This window comes from Cnephaeus nilssonii, assembly GCF_951640355.1.
Source record: "Cnephaeus nilssonii genome assembly, chromosome: 3".
NCBI classification, from domain to species: Eukaryota; Metazoa; Chordata; class Mammalia; order Chiroptera; family Vespertilionidae; genus Cnephaeus; species Cnephaeus nilssonii.
This window is the reverse complement of record NC_137074.1, coordinates 28,747,781-28,760,085: the sequence shown is the minus strand read 5'-3', so window position 1 is coordinate 28,760,085 and position 12,305 is coordinate 28,747,781. Positions and strand designations below refer to the sequence as shown.

Genomic DNA, 12,305 nt, shown 5'->3' with positions numbered 1-12,305 from the left:
CCTTTATGTTGAAATACCTTTTGGGGCAGTAGAAATGATTCATGCTCTGAGAAATAGGGTTTGTGCTTTTTGATAACTGTGTCCTAAATTTCTAAAGAGACTCATGTCTTAGACCACCCCTGCTCATCACATTTTATTCCTAAGGGCTTGCTTATTAACAGAAATATTTCATTTTTAACTCCCGAGTAATTAAGCATTCTTTACTTCTACAGTGTATAACCTGTTTACACATATTTAAATTACTGAATCAGATTGTATTGGGATATCCAACTGAATCCATGCCCTAACAGTATAATTTCTGTTGACTTGGAATATTATATTGTTAAAGTTCAAAATAAATCTTAAAACAAGTTGTGTGAAGCTTCAGATATGAAAATATTAGAATCAAAAGCCTAAAAATTCTCAGGCTTCATGCATGATTTTTCTTTTTCTACAATAGAGACCGTGTACAATTTGAGAGAAGAGAACAGACAACTAAGGAAAGCACACCAAGACATACATACACAGCTTCAAGATGTCAAGGTAAAAATCTAACCATGCATTTGACAGTTTAGTGTCTGCCTGATTTACTTGTGGAATGATTTAAAAGTCATTCCATGATTGACCTGCTCTACAAATCCACACTGTTTAATTAGGGCTTTGCATAAACTGCAGTGTGCCCAATACGTTCCTCACTACCGCATCGTAAGCTAAAAAAAAAAAGATGGTCTGAAAATCCAAACATTTTCATCAGTATTGAAATGATTCTTTTGCTAGATGGTTGCATTTTCATACGCTTTTTTTATCAACAAAGGTTTATTAATATTGAAAGATTTGTTCCTTCGGTTTTGATTTCCTTGTAAATGATTATGATATTTGGGTAGCACATCCTAGATTTTGGAATACTGCCTTAATCATAGTCGTCTCTCTACAGCGATTTTGAGACTTAACAAATGCTGCGACAACAAACAAAGAAATAAACAAATAAGCAAGCAAGCAGTGTTTGGGTGGTCATACCACTGTCATCCAAAAAAGAATTTGCCTTAGAATGTTAAAACTCAACATGTAAAATTCTTTTTTGTGTAGCAGCAGCATAAGAATTTACTCACCGAGCATGAACATCTTGTAGTGACTTTGGAAGACCACAAGAGTGCACTAGCGGCTGCACAGGTTAGAAGAGTAGCAGCCTCTTTCGGTTCTTTTTTTACAAGTCTTAACATTTCTGAATTCCTCTGTGCATGTAGTCTCCTAAAAGCCAATCTTCAGCGAGTTCCTTAGGGCCAAGCTATCCTAACCCTGAAGATCATGCATGCTTTCAAAATTCAATCAAGAGCATATTAAATAAACCTTTGGCTATTTTTTTGGCACTGATTGTGTAGCTCACATGACTGTTTCTATCTACCCTGCGTCAGCCCTTCCATGCAGCATTCTCGTTGTTTAAATCATAGAAGCTATTCTGTACATATGGTCTCTTGCCACTGATTGACCTGTGTCGACTCCTGCTTTAGAATTCATAGGATTTTTAGAATGTGAGCTACCTAAATGAATGATTGTCAGACTATTTCATTCCTCCCTTCCTTGCTGCCAGCATATCAGCCTACACACACTCCTTTTGGGACTAGGCTGATGTGTTGTTGGTGAAATGACAGAAATAAGAGATCTCATGTCAATAGAGAAGGAAAAAACAAGAGTTGTAAGTTGCATTTGTTCAGAGCCTAGAGCCGTCCCCGGCACACGGCAGGCCCTCACAGATGTTACTCAGTGAACAAACAGACAAGCACTGGTGTTGGACAGCTGATTAAGGCAATGCCATACGGAGCGGTTCACTAGCAGAAGTGAAGAATGGGGTTGGCTGGCTCAGTCATCATGGCTTTTCAATCATTAGGTCTTCGCTTTTCTTCTCCTGGAAGAATTAAGAGGAAAGGGCAAAGAAAAACCAACCCTCTCCCACTTATTAGGAGACCGTGTATTATTTTTTCTCTTTATAAAATGATTACAAGTGTAGTATGGTGTGTCCTGGAGCCTGCACTTTTAACCTGACCCTCCCATGAGCCCTAATGCACATTAATGTTTGAGAACCACAGCACTAGCGCCATCAAAAATTACATATTTAGGAGGAAGAGAAAGAAGAAAGGCTAGAATGAAGGTTTGTGTATTCCTCCATATTTACCTTAAAATATTAAAAGTATCTCTACATGGATGTCACTTGTTTTTTACTTTGACCTCCAAAGTTGTTTGGCGAGTGTTGTGATAGATTTTTGGCCTAAGGGCCACTGTTAGCCAAATGGCACACCTTTGTACAAATTATAAAGACGCACTCGGTGAGACAGACTTAGGAGGCAGACTTCTTCACCTTATTTTAATTTATTGTATTTTCCCCATCACCCTTTGCCCCTCTGTGCCCCCCCCCACTTTGTGTGAATTAGAGAGAGGCAGAAAGGCGCCTCCTCCCTGGGGTGGGAAGCGCCATGCAGATGCTTTGGCAACAGGAGCACCAGCGGGTTCTCGTCTCCAGCGCCCGCTCTGCTGTGCACCCCGAGCGAGGCGGCCCCGTCCAGGAGGCTTGTTCAGAAAAAGATGTCTGTGTTTGTGTGTCTGTAAGTGTGTTTGTATGAACAGCCTTTCTGTTTTAGGGTCACAGTGTTGGTGCATAGGATGAGCTACGTATAAATAGTGTCTATTCGTTTTCTTAGTTAAGATGTGATTTTTTTTCTACCTTTTTAGCTCCTTATATTAAAAATAATTGCACATACATACCCCACCACATACATACACAAATATATCTAAAAGGTATACTCTTTTTTCTACCTACATTAGTGCATTCATCACTTTATTTAAAAGAAAAGTACATTCAGAATTGAGAAATAAAAATCCAGCCTCACTTCGTATTTGTGCTGTTTCTTTCCAAAAACCGCAGAGCACAATACACAATACTGGAAATGTTTTGGAGAGTAAGGAACCCTATTTGAGCAAAAAGAGGGTAGCTTGAGTGATTTTATATATATATATATATATATATATATATATATATATATTCAGTTACTTATCTTAAACTTACTCTTTTCCACTGAAAAATGTTACTTGGAAAATATATCTGCACCAGTATTTATAATTATGTGAATTTTTAATAGATTTTTAGATGCTATAAAACTGATTGCATAGGTGTCTTCTAATAATGATATTTATACTAGGAAATTATTTATAAAAATTCTGACTTTGTTCAATGTAGCATGGGAAACTAACATCTATCTTTGATTTTTTTTTCTCTGTTCCCTGTAACTCTGATTCTAATTTGCATGTGCTTTAAAAAGGTTAAGCATGTCCAAGTAAGAATAGCTAATGCATGGAAACAACCTTCATATTTTCTCCAGCTTGTATTTAGGTATACTATTTTTGGCGAGTCTTCCAGTGAACCCTAATGCCCATCCACGAGTGATATCTTTTTCCTCTCTTCCAATTGTGCAATTGCTATGCAGACTCAAGTTGCAGAATATAAACAGCTGAAGGACACTCTGAATAGGATTCCCAGCTTTCGAAGAGCAGAACCGGCAGAGCAGCCAAGTGTTACTCAGGCGGCACATTCCCCACAAGGCGACACCACAGCACGGGAGAATCCAGCCCGGGAGCCGCAGGAGGTGAGGCTGGTAACCCGAGGTCAGGCCCCGGTCCCGTCAGGCTGTCACCAGGTGAACTGCGCTTCCTGCACAACAGTGGTTCCCAGATCGCAGTGTCTGTCAGAGCCCCCAGCAGGGCTGTTAATACACAGGTGGCGGGGCCCAGCCCAGGGTTCAGATTCAGATAATTGAGAATGAGGCCTGGGGATTTTCGTTTCTTCTTCTTCTCCTTCTCTTTCATCCTCCTCCTCTTTCTCCTCCTTCTTTTTTTTTTTTTTTTTTTTTTTTTTTTGGTGTTGATTTCAGAGAGGAAGGGAGAGGGAGAGAAAGATAGAAGCATCAATGATGAGAGGGAATCATTGATTGGCTGCCCCCTGCACGCCCCACACTGGGGATCTAGCCTGCAACCTGGGCACATGCCCTAACCAGGAATGAACCGTGACCTCCTGGCTCATAGCTGGACGCTCAACCACTGAGCCACGCTGAGGATTTGCGTTTCTGATTCAGCTGGGCTGGGAGCAGACTTTGAGAACAACTGCAATGCTTTCTGGGAAAGACACAGTGGCTCTGCCTTTCTTCATGTGGGTTTATTTGTTTGAAAGGAGCTGCCATGGCCTGAGATTTGAAGGTTTCTTGTTTTTGGAAATGACCAAGGGTATGAGTGCTAGCGTCAGGATTGACTTTTTTGTCTTCTGGTTCTTCACGAAAACGAAGCCTTGCTTAAAACGATCTTCCAAGCAGGACCTCAAAAGTAGTGGCACCCTAATCGTTAAATCTTACACGCTGACTTTGCAGTCACAGGTGTGACAAGAAGGGACAGGGTGGTGACCTTTCCCCCGAACAAGCTGTTAACAGTGAGTGTTTGAGAAGGCTCGCCCGCGTTCCCATCATAGAGGAGTAATTGAGTGATGGGTCTGCAGTCCCTGTGTCCTCCTGGACCCTTGTTCTCTGTCTGCGTCTCAGGTTACTACTAATTTATGAAAACACGACCAGATCCCTGGCCTGGGAATCGGTTTTATTCTCGACCCTAGTTTGGCCAACAGTCTATCAGATGAATCTTTTAACGACTCAGAGCTGACGTGTTCCCACCTGTGGATTGAAGACAGCTGTTTTCTGCCCAAACCTTTCTCACAGGGGCAGTGCGGAGATAGATGACTAAGTGTTTGAGAGCACGTAGTGTTCTTTAGAGAAATGAAACTGGGGCAGTAGTACATCACCCTTGTCAGATGTGTTGGTAAAATGTACGTCTCCAGATGTTGTCCTCAGATGTCCAAGAAAGGACTTTTCTCCCAGGTTTGTTTATTTATTTATTTATACAACCCAGTTTTCCACTTATATTCCTGCTACTTTATGAGGAGGCCTTCACATTTATTTCAATCATGGGAGAGCAATCTCACTAGAGAAGTTATTTTTTCTGGTAAAGAAAGAGGTGGGGAGAGGAGTGACAGTTGCTTCTATTGATGTTACATCATCTCCGTTTTGCCCTCTGCTCTAAGTAATGAAGGTCATACAGAAATTTCTGAAACTTGCAGGGAAAACAGATTTAAGTAAATTCCTTTTAGAAGAGGGGTACTATTTAGACTTTTTGTTGTTGTTACTCAGAGTTTTCTGTATTAACAGTGCAAAATACAAAAGCCTTCCTCTGGTTTACAAAGAAACACCACTTAATACATTAGAAAGGGCTATATTGTTTCTGGTGTAATGGGCACTGTTTTTAGCTAACAAGGATGCCCATGAGTAAAGGCATTCTCTTTTTTTATTAGCTAATACCAAATAAACCCAACTCATCCTCTGCTTGATCTTATCCTTTCTTTTGAAATCCTTACTTAAGACAAAATTTACATGGAAGAGAAGTACGTCAACATTTCATTCCTTGAAGGTGGTTTTTATATTTTGTTGATTTTTTTACAGAGAGGAAGGGAGAGGGACAGAGAGTTAGAAAGGTCGATGAGAGAGAAACACCTATCAGTTGCCTCCTGCACACTCCCACTGGGGATGTGCCCGCAACCAAGGTACATGCCCTTGACCAGAATCGAACCTGGGACCCTTCAGTCCGCAGGCCTACACTCTGTCCATTGAGCCAAGCCAGTCAGGGCTGAAGGTGTTTTTGTTTTCCCCCCTTTTTATTTTAAGGGAAAACGGAGGTTAGATTGCCACTGAGATGCGGTCACTGACAGACTACTTTCAGGTTATCTGCTCTGTTCTTCCCCAGATGAAGTTTGCTTCTGCTCTCTCTATTTTATAGGTGAGCTTACGCAGTGAGAAGAGTTCACTGCAGCCATACTTTTGAGTCAGGACTCTATACGTTTAGACTCCAGGACTGTGCCCATGCTGTAACCCCATAGACATGGTTTTAAAGACAGGGTTGTGCTTGGCCTAGGTGTCTCGAAACAGTGATGCGTGGCAGAATCATGGAGCCGTGGCTGGAAGAACAGAGGAAACAAAACATGATCCTCCCACTCAGAAGGAGGCCGAACTTCAGGCAGCAGAGCTCAACCAGCCACAGGCGGAATCCAGAGAGCCCGAGGGGCACCAGGTGGAAGAGGAACAAAGAAAGGCCCTGGAGGAGGAGGCGATGGAGCAGGTGGGGCAGGCGGAACGTCTGGAGGAGGAACACGACCCATCGCCAGAGGAGCAGGACCGGGAGTGGAAGGCACAGCGGGAACAGAGAGAGGACGGCAGGGAAGGGCACGCTCACGCGGAGGTAGGAGCGCCTCCACAGCAGGTGGGCTCCCATTCGGTTTCCCTGCCTGGGATGGGGGCGTGGCTTTGATTTTAAAGAAAAAAGCTTCCATATATGGCAGTCTCTAAAATAAAAATGTGACTTCACCCAGGGCTACTTGCACAGACTTAACTTTTCCTTTGTAATGTTAAAGCAGAGCTACTTACACAGCTAAGAAAACTCTTTGGAGAAAAGAGAGAGAGCGGCTGGTCTGTGTCTGTGCTGTGTGTCCACAGTACAGGAGGCGTGTGCTCATGTCCCTTTTACAGAGCCTCAGAGATGAGCACCTGCCTGGGCACCTTCCCAGTATGTGCTCAGGTCCTGTGCTCATCTTGATTTTCTGTGATCAAAGGTCTCTTCTCCCTGCTCACCTACTCCCGGGTGTATGCTGGCTTTAGCCCATTCACCTTAAGTTATCAAAACACTTAAGGATACTCCACTAGGTGAGCATCTTTAACCTCAGCTCAGACTCCCACTCCCCTCTCCCATAAGTGAGATTTAGACACATCATTCATTATTTGTATAAATAGTACTTTAAACGAACTTTAAAGCAACACTGGATGCAGCTAGGTACGGTACCTTTCTTCCGCTGTCTCAGCTGATCCTCAGCAATAGGCTACCTGGTCTTAGCATAGACACCAGCCACCTTTGATTTCTAAGTGAAGCGGGCTTGGCCTTGACCTTTCCAAGACTTCAGCTGCTGGAGACGTTGGGCTGAGTAGGTGTGCCAGCCTCTGTGGCTGGGCTCTGGTGATGCTGCCAACTTAGCCGCAAGAACACTCCCAGTTTGGTGTCCTTCGTGGCTTGCTTGCAAAGCAGTTCCCCTCTGTGTATGGTGTCCTTGGGGATGGAGGGGAGAGGTGGAGCCTTCAGTGGGAGTAGAGTTTAAGGATCCCTGCCTGCCTTGTTCCTTTGATCAGAAGGTACTGTCTTCTCACCCATTCTTTGTTTCTTGGAATAAAATTGGTTCTCTGCTCTTGCACCCTAATCTGAAATTTCACTTTTTGGCTGCTGCTAAGCCTGCGATTGGTATAGACATTGCTAGAGTTAATTAGCATCCCTAGGTCTTTAGCCTCAAGCTCACAAATTGCCCCAATTAGTGTGAGGTCGCCAAGTTTCCGCTTATAGCAGAGCCTTTGAACATAAGTTTAATTAAGGTTCAACACTGGTTTCTGCTGGTTGTCCTCTCCCATTTGAGAGGGAGCACGCTGAAAATTGGCCTTACTGTCAGTAAGTCGGGCGGAGCAGTGGCTAAGAAGCCAAGGGTGACTCACAGGGAGTTGGGAAATAGAGGAGTCCTGGCGCTGAGTGACCTTGGATGTCATGTGTAGTCACTGTTCACCTGACAGAGAGGTATTAAGGCACCAACCTGCCTCCTGAGTTTGTCATGAGAAACAAATGAAGGGAGAATTCAGAGGACCTGACGGCTTTTGCTCAACTCCAACTCGTTTTCCCCAGGTGCATCCTTCAGCAGAGCCCGTCACCAAATTCCGATCTCCGTATGAGGAGCAGCTGGAACAGCAGAGGCTGGCGGTGAGGCGCGCAGAGGAGGCCCAGCGGCTGAGACAGCACCAGGAGGCCCTGCACCAGCAGAGGCTGCAGGGACACTTGCTGAGGCAGCAGCAGCAGCAGCAGCAGCAGCAGCAGCAGCAGCAGCAGCAGCTTCTGGCCCAAGAGATGGCCCGGCAGAGGCAGGCCCGGCACAAGGAGGGGCGGCCGCAGCGCCCCGAGCAGCTACGGTAGCTTCCGATGGGTGTGGATAAGCCCTCCTCTAGGTTTCAGAAGCAGATTGAAAACAGCTTCGTGCATTTGTTATCCGTGCACTTGAGGGGCTCCTATTGCTCCTGTAGCTGAGGCAGAATTAAATTCCAAATATTTAATTTTAAAAGTAACTAACATTTTGTTTTTCTGCTTAAAGATGACAGTTTAGGTCTCAGAATAATCTGGCAGGTTTTGTGCCAGATTTATTTTATCACTTGAAAGGTAGTTTAGCTTTTTTAAGGTAAGGTATCCCCTGAAAGTGTATCTGGCATCTTTATTAAACCTAAATGCATAAGCTTTTTAAAGAAATTTGTATGGCTTCTTTAAAAAGTTGAAAAATTAGTGTATTACTGTGCTTAAAGATAAATGACTTAAGTCAAACTGTGCTACTTAATTTGTGTTGCTGAGTTCATAATGTTTGTGCCCTTGCAGGCAGCAAGCTCATTATGATGCTATGGATAATGATATTGTTCAGGGAGCAGAGGACCAGGGCATCCAAGAAGAAGAAGGAGGTGGTAAGACTTCTTAGATGATGAATGTTTTAATAAAAGCGCTTGGTAATACATATCAACTCAGAGTTCTGTGCATCTCTGAGTACATGCAAAGGAGACTTGTGTTCCGTGTATCTTTTTTTTAATCCTTCCTGTATTTTTCGTAATCCTTCCTGAGTTTTTCTTAATCCTTCCAAACAGTGCACATTTGTAGCCAAAATTGCCCAAGATAATGCTTCCTCTGCAACATTTTAGAGTGGGAAATAAATAGTACTTTGAGCTTTTGTATACTAGTTATTTCTGACACATTATCGTAAGACCATTATGCTCTGGGAAACGTCTTCATTTTCTCCTTACCTTGGAGGCTTTTGGATCATGGCCTGAAAAGTTTTCAAAAATTAAGTCAATAGTAGCTTTCCTTTATAGTGTGCCCCTAGTATGTAATTTATCCAATATTTCTCTCCCCGACAATAGAACTGGAAAGTAACTCTCTCTCTGACAACACTAGCACTTAGATATGTATTCTTTCTAAAGTCTAAAGGAAGGTGATTACCCAAACTCCCTCTATAGCCTGTTCTCATAGTTTATAGCCCTTATAGTCAGGAAATTGTTTTCCTTATGTCAGCACTTTAAGCTTTTTTTGTGCTATTATCAGTAAGACTAGAGAATGGTTTGTTCACTTCTTTATTTAATGAGTCCTTGGGTGTACTTGACACCCGATGGCAAGTTATCCTGCATCTTTATATCCTATAGGTCAAATACTCTTCGTATTCTTAACCTTTCCTCTTATAGCTTACTTAAAAAGTTACTTGTGCCCTAGCGGGTTTGGCTCAGTGGACAGAGCGTCAGCCTGCAGACTGAAGGGTCCTGGGTTCGATTCCAGTCAAGGGCACATGCCTGGGTTGCAGGCTCAATCCCTAGTAGGGGGCATGCAGGAGGCAGCCAGTCAGTGATTCTCTCTCATCATTGATGTTTCTATCTCTCTCTCCCTCTCCCTTCCTCTCTGAAATCAATTTAAAAAAAATCCTATCTAATAAAGAGGGAATATGCTAGTTGACTGCCCTACCCTCAAAGATGGCAGCACCCACAGCCAGTAAGAAGGGAATATGCTAGTTGACTGCCCTGCCCTCAAAGATGGTGACGCCCACAGCCACAATATGGCGGTGCTCAGTCCCCTCAGCCCCGCCAGGGCAGCAGGTGCACGGCAAGGCTGGGCCCGCCCCCAGGCACATCTGCCTCTGGAATCCCCCCAGTCCCCTCAGCCCCCCAGCCACTCAGGGCCGGCCCAAGGTGCAGGCAAGCCTCGGATGGCAGCTGCCCAGCTGCCCAGGGCCACCCAAGGCTCAGGTAACGAGGGCCAGCTGAGGCTAGCGCTGCCGGCAGTGGCAACAGCAGAGGTGTGATGGGGGTATTGTCTTCCCCTGATCGCCAGGTTGCCTCCCGCCCCCTGAGGGCTCCCGCACGGTGAGAGGGAGCAGGCCGGGCTGAGGGACGCCCCCCCCCCCCCTCCAGTGCATGAATTTTCTTGCACTGGGCCTCTAGTAAATAAATAAAAAACTTACTTGTTCTCTTTGTGCTCTTATCTAAATTCTCTTTATCAAAACATTTTCTTCCAAAGCAGCAAGTAAATGTCTGTGAGGATAATGTGGATGTATCTGTGTTATGGCGTGGTGTCAGAAAGCACAGGATGGGGAGTGTTTGTTTTTTCGTTCGACACATGGGTTGTGTTTTCCTTTGCTTCCTGAAACAGTGTCAATTTTTACTTTTGGTACCTTGACATTTCCCCTGATATTAACCAAAAATTAGTTGGTAATTTTAGCAATGTCCAGTTGATTGGGCTTTCTGTGAGAGAGTTTTGATTATTGATTTGTTTTGCAAAATGAAATGGGGGTGAGAAATTGCAGTTTCTGTTATAAACATTTGTTTCAGAGACTTAGAATGGTGCCACTCACCCACATGACCTGCTTAGACACACAGCCTGAGAAAAGGTCATGGCGTTATTCAGAAAAGCTGGGAAGTACGTCTTCGTGTGGTTTTTTTAAAAATGTATTTTTATTGATTTCAGAGAGGAAGGGAGAGAGAGAAAGAGATAGAAACATCAGTGATGAGAGAGAATCATTGCTCGGCTGCCTCCTGCACGCCCCACACTGGGGATCGAACCCATAACCTGGGCATGTGCCCTGACCGGGAATCGAACCATCATAGGTTCATAGGTCGATGCTCAACCACGGAGCCAGGCCAGCGACAAGTACCCCTTACTTTGAATTAAACTCACAGGAGGAAGAGATTGGGTGAAATGGTCTCTGGAAAAGCCTCCTAGTGGCTTTTGTTTAGTGAAAGGAAAGCGTCCTGTCTGATTCGTCTTGGCTCATGTCAGTTCCTTCGATTTGCCAGCCTATGAGAGAGACAACCAGCACCAAGATGAGGCCGAGGAGGACCCAGGGAACGGCCACGCGCCTCGAGGACAGGGCCTCCGGGAAGCGGAGCCAGACTCCGAGGCAGATGTAAGTGTCCTCTCTTCTGGGCGTGGCTCTTGGGAACTCCCAGGCAGAAAGGGAGCTGGCAGGTTTGCCGCACACCCGGCCTCTGGCTCCAGGTACGCCTGTCATTCCATCTATCATATGATAGAGCAAAGTTGTTATCTATACACCATGGAGGGGCTGTGTGTGATGAGAATAGGTTAAAGTTTGCTCTGGGAAACCACCAAAGGATTCTTTCCCTGATGAATAAATGTACATTTAAAAAATATGTATAAAATAAAAGCAAAATTGAAAGGCGTTGAAAGATGTGGTAATCTGGAAAGATAGGGGGAAAAGTCAAGTGTGGGAGCTGGAGAGGGAACCAGAGAAAGGAAATGAGCTATCATTGAGCTTGGGGAGCATCTGCTAGGGTGGTGTGTATGTCAGTGACCCATTTTCATAAATACATGGATAAGCAGGTGTGATTGGAGAAGTGAAAAACGTTGCGCAAGTACCGTGGTGCTATACTGCGTTTACCAAGAGAGGACCAAGACTGCCAGTTCAGCTGGGTTGTTGTCTGGGGCCTTGGCCTTGCCTGTGAGTACAGAGAACAAATGCTGGAGGGGCGTGTTCTCGTGCTTATGTGTCAGTGCTTTTGGCAACTTACTGTAGCTCTCCTGTCCTCTTTTGCTAGGAAACCAACCACCGTGTTTATAAAATTTAGTCTGTGCTGTCCCATGGGCCCTGTTTATATTGACCCTGTGGATTGAAAAAAGGCTCCCCGTGCTTCCTTGATTATCGTAGAGAACGTCCTCCTCCTGATGGCTGCCTAAAGCCACCGTGGTGGAAACGGCTTTCACACTCGACTTGCACGGAGAGATGGCGAAACACATTTGCCTGCCAGCCCTGGAATTAGCATTTTGAAAGAATGCCCCAGGAAACCCTAGCCCTGAAGTATTTTCAGGAAAGAGCAGGAGCTGGAGAGAGCAGAGAGTCTGAGAGAGCGGGAGAGTCTGAGAGAGCTGGAATGTGAACGAGCAAGGGAGTGAGTGTGCGAAAGCCGAGAGTGTGCCTGAGAGGGATGAGGGGGAAGGGAGGGGCGGAGTATCCAGTCAGTGGCATCCGGAGGATGTTGAGTGCTTTGGTGACTTACAGTCTTTTGCTCTGTTGTCATCAGTTTGTTTGATCTGGAGAACACACAGGAAACATTGGCCTCTCTTCACCATGCCTTCTTTGAATTAGAAATTGTTAGCCTGCTTGTCCCTCTCTTTGTCTTATC

At 44.7% G+C, this 12,305-nt stretch overlaps 1 protein-coding gene across 2 annotated transcripts in view; it reads left to right on the top strand.

Moving 5' to 3' along the window:
* The window catches only part of GOLIM4 (golgi integral membrane protein 4), a 79,891-nt gene that overhangs the window by 53,656 nt on the left and 13,930 nt on the right, over positions 1–12,305 (top strand). The window contains exons 6-12 of one of the 2 annotated variants that reach the window (XM_079766425.1): positions 440–522; positions 1,066–1,149; positions 3,456–3,614; positions 5,974–6,297; positions 7,774–8,054; positions 8,509–8,588; positions 10,962–11,071. In XM_079766425.1, coding sequence (XP_079622551.1) covers positions 440–522; positions 1,066–1,149; positions 3,456–3,614; positions 5,974–6,297; positions 7,774–8,054; positions 8,509–8,588; positions 10,962–11,071 — 1,121 coding nt within the window. Of the gene's footprint in view, positions 1–439; positions 523–1,065; positions 1,150–3,455; positions 3,615–5,973; positions 6,298–7,773; positions 8,055–8,508; positions 8,592–10,961; positions 11,072–12,305 lie in introns of both variants that reach the window. The other variant, XM_079766424.1, reaches the window with a different exon arrangement.